This window comes from Balaenoptera musculus, chromosome 7 (genome assembly GCF_009873245.2).
Source record: "Balaenoptera musculus isolate JJ_BM4_2016_0621 chromosome 7, mBalMus1.pri.v3, whole genome shotgun sequence".
Taxonomy (NCBI): Eukaryota; Metazoa; Chordata; class Mammalia; order Artiodactyla; family Balaenopteridae; genus Balaenoptera; species Balaenoptera musculus.
In genome coordinates this window covers 87,757,114-87,775,519 of record NC_045791.1, presented here as the reverse complement: position 1 = coordinate 87,775,519, position 18,406 = coordinate 87,757,114, and the positions used below count along the sequence as shown (strand labels likewise).

At 34.9% G+C, this 18,406-nt stretch overlaps 1 protein-coding gene across 4 annotated transcripts in view; it reads left to right on the top strand.

Moving 5' to 3' along the window:
- ERBB4 (erb-b2 receptor tyrosine kinase 4) overlaps positions 1 to 18,079 on the top strand; it is a 1,123,927-nt gene extending 1,105,848 nt beyond the window's left edge. For 3 of the 4 annotated variants that reach the window (XM_036858278.1, XM_036858279.1, XM_036858277.1), the window contains 3 exons: positions 13,284 to 13,331; positions 14,135 to 14,432; positions 17,277 to 18,079. In XM_036858278.1, the coding sequence (XP_036714173.1) occupies positions 13,284 to 13,331; positions 14,135 to 14,432; positions 17,277 to 17,722 (792 nt within the window). In that variant the 3' untranslated portion in view covers positions 17,723 to 18,079. The remainder of the gene's footprint in view (positions 1 to 13,283; positions 13,332 to 14,134; positions 14,433 to 17,276) is intronic. The other variant, XM_036858280.1, reaches the window with a different exon arrangement.
- Positions 18,080 to 18,406: the final 327 nt, after the last annotated feature.

The following is an 18,406-nucleotide window of genomic DNA, read 5'->3' as shown; positions in this document are numbered from 1 at the left end:
ATCAGTCATAAGAATGATCCAAGCATCCTCTTCTCATTCATTGTTTTTGGCAAAATCTGAGCTACTAGGTATATTTTTAATATTTAGGTAAGTAAATTTGGGAGAAAGAAGAGAGAGACTAATACAACTAGTTGGTTATGTATTTAAGGAGCTTGCATCCTAAAGGATAACACATATGAAATAGAAACAGTTTGTATAACTCTTGGATATATACTTACAAATAAAAACAGTAAAGGTTCCTATGAGAGCCTGGGATGTTTAACGTTTAAGACTTATGGCATGAAAGACAACCAACCACAGTCTCCTTTTTGATTATGTTCATAAGATCAAGTATTAATATTTTCTTTTGTCAGAACATAGCTGCACCTTGGCTTAATATCTTCTTTAGAAATGATAAATAATAATTGTGCCAGTACATAATCAAGGACAAAGTGGCCTGGGAAATAAACTAGGGGCTTTTCTTGTCTGTCTAGTACTTTTTTTGTTGTTTGTTTGGTAGACCTTGGGAAAAAGCCTGGGGTATACAATATGTGGAAAAATCTAATCTATTTTATTTTTCCCAACTCCAAGTCACTTATCAAATTATTTCAGATTGAAAATCTAAGCACTTTTCTGTAACCTAGCTACTTTCTTTCCAAGACATGTCTTTCTTAAAAGTGTTTAGCATGCATTTAAAATCTATAAAATGCTTCAAATCTTAACTTATTAAAGAGGTGACACATAGGAATTCTGTCTCCACCAAACAGAGTAGGAGAGTTCAAACATTTCTTACATTACTATGTGCTTCTCTTGATGTGCCAGCTTTCCCTGAAAACATCAGCGATAGCAGGGAAGAAAAAATTTAATCTAAGCGCACATTCCGGACTGAGGACTTCTTGGTCTGTTGACAATGCCTCAGCGTGATTTCTGAGACATATCTCATGAGGAGTTTGTCTGGATGTGTAGAAATGGTTCAAGAAAATCAAGGCCAACCCATGTTCTCTAGAGATGGGAATTTCTAATGTTTGATTTTCCTTGACTCTCACACCCTCATCACCTAAAGAAAACAAAAGTAATGAAGATTTTATTTCAATTCATCATAATCTCTACTGTTAGGTCATTCCGTTAATTTGTTTTAGCAGCTTAAGGAATTTATTATTGAACATTTAATATGCACCTTTCTGTGTCTAAGTGCTGAAAGAGCTCTGAAGGGTCTTGCTTTGATTTACTGCTGTACTAAGAAAAACATATCGTTATTTTTTATTTTCAAAGAAATGTTTTACGATGACTTTAAATGATGTACTAATCTATGTATATATATATAAATATATATTCAACTGAAACTTGTAAATTATTTTTTATTTGTATCAGTAACACCCATCCCTTTTGACAGTTGTTTCAAATGACATGTGATGCTAAATTTGCGAAATGAACTCTATCATCACACAGATAAAAAATAGGTAGCTGTTTGCATACTTTTCTTCTGGTATACAAGAAACGTATGCTTGCTTGGTTTGCAGCATTTAGTATAGTGTTGTATGAGTGTTACTTGGACAAGTCAGCATTCAGCTGCATTTCTTTTTTTTTGATTACTAGAAAAAAATATCATGTTGCACATTTATATAATACATTTTTTTCAAAGATATTTACCATGAACATGAACTTATAAAACTCATAAAACGGGCAGACAGACATTATTATTTCCATTTTACGAATGTGGACACTAAGCTTTGAGGAAAATTTATCTACAGTGGCAGAGCTGTTGGGTGGCAGTTCTCTTCCCTAATCAAGTGATCTCCTCATGTAGCTTCTTCCTTTCCTAGACACTTAGAATTTAATTTGTTTATAACTTTGATCTTCTATACTATTTAGCCATGATTATTCTAAAAAGGCTTTTTGAAACATTTAAAATGATTCTTCCCTACAGGTTTCTGTGATATGCACAGAAATATAGGTGGGTGGTATGTATGACTTAAAATTGATACTTGCAGTGATTTGTGTTTGATCTTATGAGTCAAAACTACATTCTCCATCCGCCTACAGGCAATTTATCCTCAGGGTTTGTCTTTCCTATTGTTCTTGCTTAACAATTTATATTCTTCAGGATAAAGCAGAAGGCTGAGCTTCCTAGACCTCCAAAGCATTAGGAAATACGTAGGTGTCTCAACATAGAGGTCTCAAGTGAGTGTTGTCATACTAGTGATAGAATCCTGAAGCTTTATAACTAGATGTGAAATATCCATTTCATCTGTAACCATTCATTATTTGTAAAAATACTTTTTTTTTTTGCCATTAGAATTAAGATTTTAAACAACACCTCCAGAAATAGTACCTAATTGACAGGAAGAATGAGTGTACTAGATAAGATATAATATTCAGATCATTGTATTGGGATTCAATTTCAATTTAGGACTCACCCTGAGTATCTGCAGAATAAGATGTGTGTAATATATAATTTGAGGAATGCTAAAATCCTTTATTCTGTAAAACATATCCCACTTCCTGGCTGAAGGCCCTGAGATTCTCATTAATAAAGCCAAACTTTGGGTTTAAATATCTTTTCCATCTAACCATCCTTTGATTCAATATACTTTTATGAAACATTCACCATGTCCATGTGCCTGGCCTGTGCTAGGTATCAAGAATATAATGGTAAATTTAAGTAAGTCCTCTTCTAAATAGGCTCACAGTCTAAGAAGACATACCAATGAAGTAAATAAACAATTATAATACAGTTGCTAAATTATTCATATGGGGCACAGAATAGGTTCTGGATGATATTTTTGAATCAACAATTAAATGTAATCAGGGCAATGATAACATTCCATGGAATTAATATGTAATCAAGGCAAAAAAGCTAGAAAGAGCATTGAGGAAACAGCTGGAGCCTGGGGCAGAGACTGGAGGTGATAAAGGTAATGGACCATGGGAGGAACTGCCAGTACTTTGTTTGACTGGAGGCATAGGAGGAGAGAGCAGAGAGGTGAAGCTGGAGAAATTGGCAGGAACCATAGCTACCAAAAGCCTTCAATGCCACAAGAAATTGAGACTTGTTTTAACTTGAGGCAAGAAGGGGTCTTGTAGGTTTTTAAGCAGGGGGATGAAATGTGAATATTAGATTGGAGTAAAAGGAAAGACAAAGATCAAGGAGATCAACTAGAAAACTATTACAGTAGTCTAGTCAAGAAATTAGGTCATCATTAAGTTCATCACGTGTGCTGTGCCTGTTTTCCCTAGAGGGTCCTGGTATACGTCTATTATCCTGGCTTAATTATTAATAGCACTTTCTTTTATCCTCAAAATCTCCATTTAGAATGATAAATTATATGGCACCTTAAAACCACAACTAAAATAGTATGAGTGAGGATGGAGAGAATGGTTGGATTCTTGAGGTATTAAGATGTTTAAATGGGTAGACTTTGGATACTTATGAAGAGTGAGATAGAGGTGAAGTCAAAGATGACACTGAGATATTTAACTTACACAAGTAGATAAGTTGTTGATACCATTCACCAAGCAAGAAAGATAAGAGAATTCCATTTAGTGTCAGGAGAGGAGATGTTCATTTCAGTTTTGAAAATGTGACTTTTGAAAAACCATGGAACATTCCAGTGGAGATGTCAGGTCAGCAGTTAATTATGTGAGTACTCAGTAGTTCAGTGTTACTTGAGGTGGGGCTGTTATGATCTACTACCACCAATTTGAGAACATTCCCCCAAATTAATCAGACTACATGGATGCCCTCTGGCCTAACTCCAGCCCAGTCCCTGAGGAGAGGATAAGGCTGTAGATAAGAGAGGAGGTTTCGGCATGTAAGTTACTGACTCAGAATGTTGTTACATCTTCCATGGGAGGATGTTATGATCCCATTTCCTATAGATCCAGGACAAGAATCAGTGGGCTCTGGAGTCTGTTAGGGAGGAGTAAAAACTCATGGGCTTGAAATTGAAAAGGAAATGTAGAAATCAGACTTCACTGCTCTCGAGTTTCACCCGGCTTGCCCCTGACTAAGCTTTGCAGACATAATCTAAGGATACCAAGCAGACTGATTTTTGTTTCATAGTAAACCATAAAAATATTTTTCTAATTGGGCCTATTGATGTTTGCTTGTTAGTAACTAGCTGTGTGACCTTGAGGAAAGTCGCTTGCCATCTCTATTACCATAGCTGAAAATAGGGAGAAAGCGATTGGGTGATCTCTGGCATCCATGTCAGATTTAAATTAGACTGTCTAGTTTCTGGTCTATTATATTTATGTGCCTTCTTCATATTTTTTATTAAACTGTTAGCCATTTTAGAACTTGAAAGGAAACTATTATGACCATGGTTCTGGCTAATCTAGGTTGACTTTGGCAGCAAACGGTTTAAATAGGAAACTAAGAAGTACTGGTCATTTTTTATTTTAGGAAATTCCAAAGTGGTTCACAAATAGATGCAGGAATTCTTTATATAATTTTCTTCTTCCTTTTTATATGCAGCAAAATCAAACATGGGGGATTTTTGAAAATGGTAAAAACTCCTTAGACTATGGGCAACAAGTAGCTCTCGGGGTGAGGTTTCTTCTCTTGGGGTACTGCCTTTAATCTGATATTCATTTTGGCTCAGATCAATTGTAAATAGCAGCCAGCTTCTGTGAAATGTAACTGGTGTTTGCTCTGGGCTGATGGGAGAGCCATGTGCTGTTTGCTCTGTTAGTAGCTGTACCCAAGTATGCACAGTACATTATTCAGATCAGCTCGCACAAACCAGATGTCCTAATTCCAGGTGGACTGTTAGAAATCTTTTTATGTACGGCAACAGCTGTGCCACCTGCTAGCTTAAAGAGCAGTAGTTGGACAAATCAACCATTGTAACAAATTCACTTTTTATCTGGTGAACAGTTTGCATAAACTAGCATAACTGAAGATATTTCCAACCTAATCCACACTGAAATGATAGGAACACTGAAAGCGTTATCTGTATTTTGGTAAATTGTTTGCTTGTTACCAACACCTATCATTTAAGACACTGAATAAAATCTACATACCAAAAGTAGATTTATAAAATTTGCAATTCTATTTTCTATATTATTTGTTTTCCATCTCCTAACACACAAACTATGCCCTTCATATTTTTTACATTCCCACACACAGATTGCTCTAAATACTGTCATTGTTATTTTGAATGTATAATAAAACTTCCAGAGCTTGGATTATTGCTAAAGAGGAGGTTGAAATATAAAGTATTTCACTGTTGCTTATTATTTGCAAGTAAATAGAATAACTCCGAATAACCACTAAACAAACATTTCCAAGTAGAACTTTTGTAAATGGTTTTTCAGTGAACATGATTCATTTGCTGATAAATAATATCCACATGTGAAAAACAGTGGAAACAAAGCAAAAACAAGCCCACAAATGGGCTAACAACCTGTAAAAGAAAATGTGTTAGTTTGAATGAGTTAAATAAAACTTTGTTATCTTGTTTTAAGCTATTAATTTTCTTAATGTGTATATGAATACATATATACACACGTGCACATGTGTGCAGAAACACACACACACAAACACACAAATTGTGATTTAAGTCTTTACTAATAGTAAAGGGAACCTATTATACCCAGGCCAAGACTTAGCATTTCAAATCCTAAGGTAATGGCATTCATGACATTCAGAGTGTCTATAATTTTGTTTGTTTGTTTGTTTGTTTTCATTTTGCCCTGTAGATCAGCAGTCCCCAACCTTTTCGGCACCAGGGACCGGTTTTGTGGAAGATAATTTTTCCACGGACCGGGTGCGGGGGCGATGGTTTAGGCGGTAATGCGAGCCACGGGGAACCATGGGGAGAGGCAGATGAAGCTTCACTCACTCGCCCGCGGCTGTGCGGGCCTGGTTTCTAACAGGCCACAGACCGGTACCGGTCCGCGGCCCGGGGGTTGAGGACCCCGGCTATAGCTTACTTAAATTTTTAAACTATTTCTGTATTTCCCATACATTATCTAATTATACAGATAGAGATAAATACTATGAAAGTGAAAATATGTCAACTGACAATAAGCATATGTATAATTACTGGCTTTTACAGCTAGAATGTTTAAATAATATTTTCTCTCTACATGGAAGGTAATCTGTTTTGTAAATAAAGTATCATTTTAATCAACACTGCTTTTAATCAGATGATATAAGGACAGCTTTTATTTATATTACTTAATATTAGGGTATCCCTTGTGTCTAATAAACCTATAGCCTATTCAATAAGAAAAAAATGATGTATATATTTGTCTTATAACCAAAGCTGCATTAAATTCACTTTAAGAATATATCAGTATATATTTCAACTGTAAATAAATGCCATCATGGTTTAAGGCAAATGCTTTTGGCTATATTGAGGAAAATATTTTTTTCTGAAAAACATCAAATTTACCTCCAAAGCTCTAAAACTGACTTCTTATCATTTATTAATGCCAATTTGAGTCTAAGTATAATGGGATATACATTAAAGGGAGACTCAGGGAATCTTGTTTGTAGTACTGTTGCTAACTAGTTGTGTGATTTGAAAAATTAACCTAACCTCTTAGAGCATCAGTGTATCCATCAGTAAAATGGAAAATTTAAATTATAAGACTTCAATTCAAAATTTTATCTTCATTAGTCACATCCAAATGTGGTCTTGCCTCCCAAGAGCATAATCATATATTGCATATAGTCTAAGGTACTTCATAGATACTCCATTTAGAGAAAAGGGAAAAAAGAAAAAAATAATTAATATACTTTAAAAAGGTTGATGTGAGAAAAGTTTATAAGATGCCTTTGCTTTAATGCTAATCACATTTTACAATACTTAGCAATCAATGGTATGGGCTTCATGCAGAATATTCATTTTACATACATATAATTTGATAGTTGGAAGGGATCTTTCCCATTACCTGTTTTATAGCCCCATTCTTCTTTTCAGAGCTAAATAAACTGAGGTTTCAAGAGATTAAGGAATTTGTTAAAAGTCACATGGTTTAATGACAAAAAGTTCAAGAATGTATACCTAGAGGTAGAAGGACCTCATGTGGCCACTTGCTCCATGTCTATGGTATTTTCGTCTTCAAAAGTTGCCTGACCTCAATGCATTTTTCACGTACTAAGAAGTCTTCACTAAATAATCCTCATGATATTGGGATAAAAAACAATCAAGCACAGAGACAGATAACTTTTGGATGTACTTGAAGAATTAGAGTACCTAAGAATTTGGACATAGTAAAGGCTTAATGATTTCATTTAGACTCAAACAGAGATAGTGCAATTGAACTAGATGTTCTCAAGGATGAGTTTAAAAATTAGGAAAAATAGCTGTATACTCTGTAACTGAAAAGAACTGTTGAAATATCTTTAAGGAACCCCCTAGAAGTTCTCCTTTTTAGATTTCTAGCTACATATGTCAACTTGTAGCTAAGTGATAATTAGAAAAAGGTTCAGATATTACAACATGCTTGTGAAATGTAAACAAAATAAAGAGACAAAAGAAATGCAGAAGAAAGTTGCCAGAACTAAAAACAAAAATACATTTAGAATTTGCACCCAGGATGAAGAGATATAAATTCTACATGATTACTAATCTCAAGAAAGGTGACAGAATTCTTATTGCTTATCTTGAATGAAGCTAAGGAACGTTGGCACTAATGTAAAATCACATTTCTTTATATCCTTTCTTTTTTGACTGTGCTAATAATGTTCTTCAACTTCATCATGTAATATGAACATACTTAAAACCGAAAGGTATGAAGTGAGGAATTTTCAACTCCCATTTTGTTGACTCATCTAGCCATGAATATTTTAAGAAGGAATATCTTCTTGTTCTACTAATATTTGGAAAGGCTATAGGAATTGCTGCCTGGGGTTACAATAGCTTACTTACCCTTAGTGGAGCAAGAAGAGGAATTTATTGACTAAGCCCTGAACTAGGAACAATAAATCCATAAGCAAGAGTGCTGTCATGGAAAATCTTTGTGCTCTCCCATTATGTGAAACCATCTCCTCCAGCTTCAGGGTTGGTTTTTGCTCTTGCCCAGGTAAGTTATATATATATCTATACATATATGTGTATATATATATTCTTCCCTAACAGTGCTTTCTTGTTGATCTAAAACCATAGTGTGTGTGTATGTGTGTACATATATATATATATATATATATATACACTATATATATATATATATATATAGTGTATATATATATATGTATATCTTCTATTAGCACTTAACATTCTACTTTTAGTTCCTTTTCTGTTTAAGTCCTTGTAGTAAATTAAAATGCAAGTAAGATGAGAGGGGCAACACTGTAAGGCATTTTCAGTATTTTATAGCTAAGGCTAGTTAATTTTTCAAATTTCTCCTTCAGATCCGTTTTTCATAAGAAAGAGAAACCATGAAATCTTATTTGAGAGAAGAGTTGAGGCATTATGCAGGGGCAGAGGGAGGGCAAACAGAAAATAGAAATGCTAAAGTCAAAATCTACATGTGGCATAATTAAAAGATGTAGGATTCAGAGAGCCGCCAGTGGCTGTGTGTGTGCATGGGAAGGACTTTTAACTTCCTTGAGGCTCAGTTTTCTTATCTGCAAAATGGGAGTCATAATTTTTAATAATCATATTTACCTTGAAAGTTCATATGAATAAATAAAACCTAAAATATTCTAGTCTGTGGCATATGGTAGGTATACAATACATGTTGGTTTCCCTTGCTATTTCTCAATTTTCCTAAGAGAAGTAATATATTCATCTGTGAAACAGAGTAGACTTTATAATTAAGTTCTAGGGTTAGTGAAAAGTGAACAAAGAATGAAAGCACGAGTTAATACTCCTTCAGGTGGAGCATGGGTCATTATTATTAATTTACTTATTTATTATAATTTTATACCATTATAATATATTTTGATTTGTTATTATATCATCATTATTAACTTTTGTGTGTGTGTGTAGAGTAAAAACAAAGTTTTTTTTAAAGTAGCATCTCACGTAATCAAACTAAATAAATAAATGAGTACATTAATAAATAAACACATATCTAAAGAGACAAAAGGTGTTTTGTGTAACATATGTGTTCACACATATGCACGTGTGTGTGTGAGCCAGCTGCCTAGGTGCAATAGGCTTCCCCAGTTCTTACTGGTTTGGGGAATATGAACACATTTTGCTTGTTTTCTTCTGGTTGCCTTATGAAAAATGAAGATGCAAAATCCAGATGTCTCAGACACTGGTATATTGAACTTAGTTGTAAAAAAGATACAGAGTTATAACCATACATCAGGAATTGTACACAACAAAAAAAAACAAAAAACAAAATTTATCTATCTGCTACCTGACCTGTGAAATGTGAAAATGCCCCTCAGAGTGTTAAGGATATATTCCAAGGAGGACAAAAACTTGAGAACCTTTAATAATTACTATGTGGAAGTGTCTAGGTAATACATTAGTGCTGGTGGATTAGCACCATCTTATAGAGACACATGCCATTTTAGTTAAAAGGATTTAGAGTGATTCTTGGCCCTAGAAACTTTAATCCTATAGTTAATATTACAAGTAACAATTATCTGAAGATCAAAAACAACTCTCTCTCATTAAGCACATGTTTAATTTAGGTAGAAGTTAGGCATTAAGCATGTATTTTTGTTTGTTTCCTAAGAAGATACATTTGTATAATATTTAAAAAAATATCACAGGACACAGTTCATCTAGTTAACAATTTAAAATGTCCCAGGAATAATATAAAATAAATACGTTTTAATTAAAACAATAAATATGAGAAATGCAGTACATGTAGTAAGACAAAGGTTCAAATCTTTATCATTCAACTGAAAAGTAAATTTTAGGACATGATGTATCTAAAAGTGTACTTAATAGTGTATTTGATATATTTGTTGACATTTGCCTTCTCTATAACCCCTGGCATTTGGGTCCAAGTTAATCATACAGTGTCCCAGGGATTGTGGCCACAAATTAAACTTGACTCTCTTCATCACCCTGACATGTTTCCCCACCAGGAGCAAGCTCCAGATCACCTGCCAGTTTATAGCCCACATCTTTCTATCTTTGTCCTGCTGACAGTAAATCCCCTCACCAGTTAATTGAACAGATGTACCCAGTGCTGCTTCCTGAAGATCGTCAAAGCTGGGCTTTGACGGACAGCAGAAAGTGACACAATAAAAAAAAAAAACGAAAGCCTTTTAGCTGAGAGCACTGCTTTGTTCTGCTTAGAACGTTAAGGTCACTGCAGCTCATTCTGATTGTGGGGATCTTAATTTTTACTCAACCAATTTACTTGCAGCTGTCATTCTTTCCAATATTAAAAGTTCAGCTTTTCAAGCGTGGGGAACTGGGGGATGGTTGTGTGGGGAATGAGAAGAGCTTGTTACAAACTAAAAACAGCAAAAACAAGTAAAATCTGGCTTGGCTCTCAAGTACAAAAAGTTATTTTCAAAGCCTATAAATTATGACATAGTGATTAACATGTAATTTAAATATATTTAAACAACAATTATATCACATTTCCAGCCCAGCTAATTGGCCTCACAGATGTTCCCTTGTAGCTGCATTGCCCTTCCAGGGAGATATGAATGAGGTGCTTTTTATCATGGAAAACAGAAAAAAAGCAAATGGAAAAAATGGAAACAGAAACATAAAAAGCAGCCAGTAACCTTAAAAACAATGAATGCTAAGGGAATTTTGTTTAGCTTTTTTTCCATTTTAATGCTGAAAACTAGAAAAAGCATGAAGACAGTCCTATTACTGTGATGGTCTCTGGCAGTGTGTCTAGATACAGAGCTGGCAGGTTGCTGACTGAAAGACTTGTCAAAGCAAGGACAGCAGATCCATTCTAATAAAGCATGGCTGCACTTCGTGTCTTGGAACAGACTAACTGCAAGAGATCTAGTTATTTTTAATACAACACCTTTACAACTGAAGGCGGTCTAGCCCAGATAATGAATATAGATAATAAAGTATTTCCTGATGAAGAATGACTTGTGAGTTATTCTTTTGATCATTTATCTCTCAAGTTTTATAAAATGTTAAATGTGCAGCAGGCAGTGCTGTTTCCTCAGCCGTGATTCTAATCGAACATTACCCAGTATAGCAACTCTTGCAAAAGAAGAGGTCAAAGGAACACTGGTGATTATGAATATTTTGGAATACCTTGCCTTTTAATATCTAATCAGGAAGTTGAAATAAATTCACTCCAGCCTCACCTTACTCTTACTTTTCTTCTAATAATCTCAGGTAATGTTTGATAGTACAATATAAATTACAAAAGGCCACTGGACACACCTCTCCTAGTGTATCATGGTATCTCCAACATCTACCGTAATTCCTGTGCTTTCACTGTAGCAATTTAATAAATATTTGCTAAATGCTTGCCAAATAATCCAGGTTTAATGATAGGGTAAGGCCAAGGTTGTAATATGATAAAGTTCCAGCAGGCAGGTGTCATATTTTTGTACCAGCCCTCTATTTTACATATCACTGGACTATATGGAAAATTTATTTCTCAAATTTTATGAACAAATGAATTTTATTTTGTGACACTCTAAAAGGTAGCAAAATGTACCTATGTTTAAGGTGCTATGGAAAACAAGTAGGCATTTAAAAATGCTTCTTTGATGAGAAGCCTTGGCAATTTGATTGCTTGACTTTAAACATTTGACTTAGCAGGTGTGAACATTTAAATTTCACATATTCTCTACATTTGTATAATAGTGCAGAGCTTAAAAAGTTCATCTATATATAATATCGTACTTTATCTTCATTAAGAATAAGAGAGGCCAAGGATGAAAATGAGGGTCTGAGATATTTCACGACTGACCTCATCACTTGTAATTGGGACTGGAGCTTGGAGCTTCTAACATACCATACAACAATCTGTCTATTGTACAAAAGCACCTCCTATGCAGTACATATTAAATATATCTAACTTTCCATGTCATAGTCTTCAATGTGTTGTTAGTTATGTTATTAGAGAAGAAGAGAGATAAATATTTTCTATGCCATCATGTAAGTGACTCAGTTATGGGCAGAGTTTAAATGTAAATTCAGTGTAGGGGTTCAGAGCTTGTCCCTTGATTCGTCCAGCAGGCTAAGTTAATTAAGGAAAACTATATTATCTAGTTGTTATTAATTTGTATTAAACAGTTAATCTCCATGGGACCATGTTCTTAGATTAGTCTATGAATCTCTAAATTATAAAAACGTTGATCAGGAATAAGATTTAGCTCTGTTTCATAGATGTTTCAAGATGTTGTCTTTGAGGTTTATTTTAGTCATCTCTGTTCAGTTAAATCCAGAAGGTAGAGAATGCAAAGTTCATAAAATCAACTGTTTTTATTTGCATTATTCATTATTTCCAGTGCTAAGAAAAGTGCCTGGTGTATACATAGACCATGGTTTCTCAAGAAATGTGTTTAATAAATGATTGATATTATATATATATATATAATTTTTAGCTAGGACACAGAGGTGGTGTTCATACATCCCCTGTACTTACCATAAGGAATGTTGTCCTTAATATTTTATCATATTTTTATATTGACTTTTATTTAACCCATAGGCTAGAGTTTTAAGCCATAATACTATGTCTTTTTTTTTAAATTGCAATCTAATTTCAACTGATTCTAAATACATAAAATTAATGTATGCAAAGCATGTTTCCAGTAAAGAAAACGATTTTCCAAGATTTTCTGCTTTTTCTTCACTTAAAAAAAAAAAAGACTGATGAGAAAATATTATGTACCTTTTTATAGAAGAGGCTAAGAAGTTGACCCTTTGCTGAAATGGTGAAAAATAAATGTAACTTGATAGCAAAAATTATTCCAGGCAAGTTGAAGTCCACCTCTATCTCCTTTTAGATAAGTTTCTTCTTATGAGAGGAAAGTTAATGCTGTGATATGTGGCCATTCCAGTCATTTAACGTGTAACAAAGGAAAGGGCTCCTCATTTACAGCTCAAGTTAATTTACTGCTTTTCCCTTTCTTCCAGGGTTAATCAGAAGAATATTTATTGTCAACTTAATTTTTAATCCATTTAAAATTTTACTTTTTCTATATAATTCTTCTTTACAGGGATTGAATTAAAATATTCAATATCCTCAGAAAATATAAATTTGCTTGTCGTCAGAGTGCATAAAATTTTACTGTTTAGCAAACGTCACTGTTGTGCATGTTTTCCCCTTTGGTTCATACAACTCATGTGGCTTTTTTTTTTTTTTTTTTTTTCTGTTCTTTTTTTTTTTTTTTTTTCATTCATATTACCTCTTATTACATCCATCATTCCATTTTTCTTTCCTATTAGAGTGAAATTGGACACAGCCCTCCTCCTGCCTACACCCCCATGTCAGGAGTAAGTATTTCACAATCAACCTTCATCTTTTAGGATTTTTGGTCTTTGCTTATCATGTTTCCTCTCTTGCCTCACCATAATTTCCTCATTTTGCCTTTGCCAACAGTGAGTTAATAATTTACTGTAGATTGTGTAGCTGCCTATGTAGATATGTTTTATCTCAGTAGATAATCCAGAGTTGAGATATCATGCATCAACAGTAGCTTTTGATTTTTATCTGAAGAATTTACCTGGGCTCATACATCATGCTTCTGGGTAAAGAGGTTATCTTTACTTCCACGATTATAGGTCTTGGGCTAAAAAGTCAGAATCTCAGTGATGATTCTCTAGTTAGATACTAGAGACTCAGAGTCACAGTAACCACAGACTAGAAGGCAATAAGGAAACATCACCATTCAAACTGCATCACTGTGCTTCTGTTCTTAATGACAACTGCCTATAGTTAATGACATTGCCATTTGTCTTGAAGAGTCACTTTGAATTTTTACATTAAAAATAGGCAGTTGTGGGAAAGGAACATGAAATACTTTTTATTAGAGCATGTGTTAGGTGGTTAGTAAAATTAAAATATATATTTCCAAAATGTTTTCCCACAATTGATTTATTTTATAAGAAAAATTGGAATTTTAGGTGTTTCTAGTCTAATTCAAACTCATTGACTATTAGGGGGAAAAACTCAATTAAGAAACTCTGACTTTTCTCTGAAAGACAAACTTCCATATTCTTTTGGTTATTAACATCCATATTTTTGACAGCTATTCCTAACAATACCTTTGGTCCAAATGTGTTTCTACTATTGACAGAACCAGTTTGTGTACCGAGATGGGGGTTTTGCTACAGAACAAGGAGTGCCCATGCCCTATAGGGCCACCACCAGCACGATCCCAGAAGCCCCAGTTGCTCAGGGGGCTACCGCCGAGATTTTTGATGACTCCTGCTGTAACGGCACCTTACGCAAGTCCGTGGCACCCCACGTCCAAGAGGACAGCAGCACCCAGAGGTACAGCGCTGACCCCACAGTGTTCGCCCCAGAACGGAGCCCACGAGGAGAGCTGGATGAAGAAGGTTACATGACCCCTATGCGAGACAAACCCAAACAAGGTACAAGCAGAATGTTCAGAAATGATTGCCACTCGACATTTGTCTCTATCAAAATAAGCAAAGTATGGAAGGGAAATTGCCAAACTATCTGCCTATGTAAAATTTGTGATCCACAAAAGGCTTAGGCTGCTGCTATTCCTAGTAGGCTTTCTGAATCAAAAGCGTCCACATCATCTAGGGGCTTTTTTAGAAACCAGAATCTCAGGCCCCACTTGAATAGGAATCTGCATTTTAACAAGATCCCCAGGTGATTTTTATGCATAATCAAGCTTGAGAAGCACTGATCTAAACATATCTTTATTGGAATATTTGAATGAGGTAGCATATCACAAGATTTCAGAACCCTTGCTCCATTGGACTTATTGTGGAGATCACAAAGACTGATGTTGTTGGTAAAAATGTCCAAAGCTTTCAATGGCACCAATAAAAGACTTGATTGATGCATTAAAATGGTGTCATTTAAATGACCTAGTTTATTATAAGAAATTATGACATCTTGTATGATACATTTCAAAAATTAAAGTTCTGACCCTGCATATACTTATATGTATACCATCACATCTTGAAAATATTCATAGTTTGTGCCTTTACAAAGAACAGAAATAACTTTACAAAGTTAGTAGTAGAAATGTTAAACACCCAAATCAGATAACATTTCAATTTTGAGAAAGCCTCTTTCCTTTTATGTTAACAGCATCAGAAAAAGAAGATGGATGATTGTTATTAAAAACTGGTGACTGTTTCTTAGAGTCCTCAGTATCACAGTAAACTGTATTTTAAGACTCTGTATAAAGGCCCATTGTCTCACTTAATATGCAGTTATATTCACTTTTATAGTATGCAATTAAGGGATGCCTAAATACATATTGTCAATAACCTATTAAAATATATCCACCTCTATATGTATGAAAGTATTACTGTAACGAAGAATTGGATGTTGACAGTAGCCCAATAGTGACACAAATGTAGGTTTTGAGAAGATTTGACAGATGCCCCCAAAGTGAAATGCTCTCTGGGAAGACTCTCAACTAACCATAAAATTATTCCTATCTACAGAACTACATGGCTATACAAATTTGCATCAGGACAATAGATAAGCAGATTGCTTTGAGAAAAGGTAACTTGAACCTTCTAAGAGAAAGGCAAGTCAGTCTGTGTAGACTCACTGTAGACCATCCCCAGATTTTATCTCTGAGTACTAAGAGACCCACATTTATGTAGAACTCTAGCCCAGTTCTCAGAGAGTAGAGAATTTTAGTATAGACATTCCTATACTTTCAATTAAGAAGTTTCAGGACTCTGATAAGAAAAATCCAATTCTGACTCCCTTATAGGTATTTTTCATATATTTTTCTTAAAATGACAGTAGCTTTGAGAACCATTCAAATTAAAACTCATGATGAAGTGTAAAGTTCAGCCTACTCCTGTAGGGGAAATAGTGAAAACAGTGCAGTAGAACAAGATTATTCAACAGGAGTTAGGGAATTTGAATTCTATTTCAACACAAATTATATCCTTCATACATCATTTAATCTCAATTTTCTGTCTATAATGCTGGAAGAATACACCTTGCACTTCCTTTTACACAGGATTGTAAAAAGGGATGAAATAATAGTGCCTTGTAAATTATTGAACTGTAATCTGTGTATATGATGGTGGTGTATTCATTACTGTCTTTTAACTTGCACATGATGCTAAATAGTTAACTATATCCAGTAGGCCTATATCCAGGAAAAAATAACCCTGGGTTGATGAGATTTTTCTCTCTACATGTCGGGTTTAGTATAGGGGATAGAAAGTTTGTTTCAGAATGATAGCATCTCAACAAACAGTTATGCCCTCTCCCTACCCCAACACCAAAGTAGGAATAGCTAAAGTGTCATTTTTGTGCATATATTTAAAAAGAGGGTCTACTATATATGTGTATATATGTCTATATATATTCTATACTATAAACATAGGAATAGAATTAAACATGAGGAGAGCAGCATTAATTAGCAGTATTTTTTAAAATTCTAGCCCAGTACCTATTCTAACCCAATACCTATTTATTAGACTGAATCATACACAACAGCTGCTATATGACTGGTTTCAACCTACAAAATAGCAATTTCATATGATTCAAACTAATAGTTTGCTATTTTATGATTATGATTAGCCATTGGAAATAAATGTTACAATTATATTTATTGTTAAGCATATGTTTTGTCAAGCAAGTCAATATAGAGGCATGTTAGATGTCTATATGATTTGATTAGTTGAGTCTTTTCCTTAGATGTTTTCTTTCCTGTGTGTAAATCTTTCTGAGGGAACATCTGTAATCAAATCCTTGTTACCTATGCAGACATTCTAAGCAAATTATGTAGACTAAAAAATACTTTTATTTCACTTCATCCATTTATCTTGACATAGAGCTAATCTGTAGACATTTTGATCTTCCAATATTCTTTAAAAATTCTCATTTCTCCATATTTAAAGGCTACTTAACCTTGATAGGTTGTCTAATCTTCCAACATAAATTACCAACTCGTAGAAAATAGAAACATTTAAACAACTGGCCCCATAAGTAGGAGAGACAAATGCAAGCAGAAGGAAAGAAGAACAATCTAGGGGACAGGGACTCTGGCCCTGGCCTTGTTGGTGCCTTGTTTTGTCACTAACATTTTTTGCCCACTTACTCCTCTTTCACATGATAGTAGTAATCAACAAAAAATTTTTTGTGAAAATTCCTGAAATATGTGGCTTTATTGTCCTGGAAAAAGAAGCTAACCATTCTGTATAACCGTGGTCTGATTAACATTTTCCAGAAAGTAGATGTTAACTGATACTTTTGTATTACATTAGAATACCTGAACCCTGTGGAGGAGAACCCTTTTGTCTCTCGGAGGAAAAATGGAGACCTTCAAGCTTTGGATAATCCCGAATATCACAGTGCTTCCCATGGTCCACCCAAGGCAGAGGATGAGTATGTGAATGAGCCACTGTACCTCAACACATTTGCCAACGCCTTGGGGAACGCTGAATACCTGAAGAACAACGTACTGTCTGTGCCAGAGAAGGCCAAGAAAGCATTCGACAACCCTGACTACTGGAACCACAGCCTGCCACCCCGGAGCACCCTTCAGCACCCAGACTACCTGCAGGAGTACAGCACAAAATATTTTTATAAACAAAATGGACGGATCCGGCCTATTGTGGCAGAGAATCCTGAATACCTCTCTGAGTTCTCCCTGAAGCCAGGCACTGTGCTGCCTCCTCCGCCCTACAGACACCGGAATACTGTGGTGTAAGCTCAGCAGTGGTTTTCAGGTGGAGAGAGACGCCCGCTCCAATTTCCCCACCGCCTCTCTTTCTCTTGTGGTCTTCCCTCTACTCTCAAGGCCAGTAGTTTTGACACTTCCCAGTGGAAGATATCAAGATTCAATGATAGTTATGTGCTTATCTAACTTGAACATTAGAAGGAAGGACTGAAAGAGAAAGACAGGAGGAACCACACTGTTTCTTCATTTCTCTGCATGGGTTGGTCAGGAGACTGGAACAGCTAGAGAAGGACCAGCAAATATGAGGCAATACTGCCTGCTGTCAAACTAGTTCCCAACTTTTTTTTACGTTTTTTTTTTTGCCTCCTTTCCTTCCTTCCTTCCTTCCTTCCTTCCTTCCTTCCTTCCTTCCTTCCTTCCTTCCTTCCTTCCTTCCGGTATTTCAATGCACATGCTTGAAAGACCCAAGCTGCAGGAACCGATGTGTACATTTTCAGCATCCCTGGAAATCCTAATGATGTTTCCAGAAGAACAAAATGATAACCTTTTTTATAATGTATGATAGTAACTAAGATTGAAAATCCAATCTCTTTCTCAGACAGTTTCAATCTTGACAAGCAAGAATGGCCAACTCAGCTTTCATAAGTTTTGAATCTTCATCAAAGTTATAACTAGTAATTATATTTGGAGAGCTTTTTTGTTTTTTTCATTTTG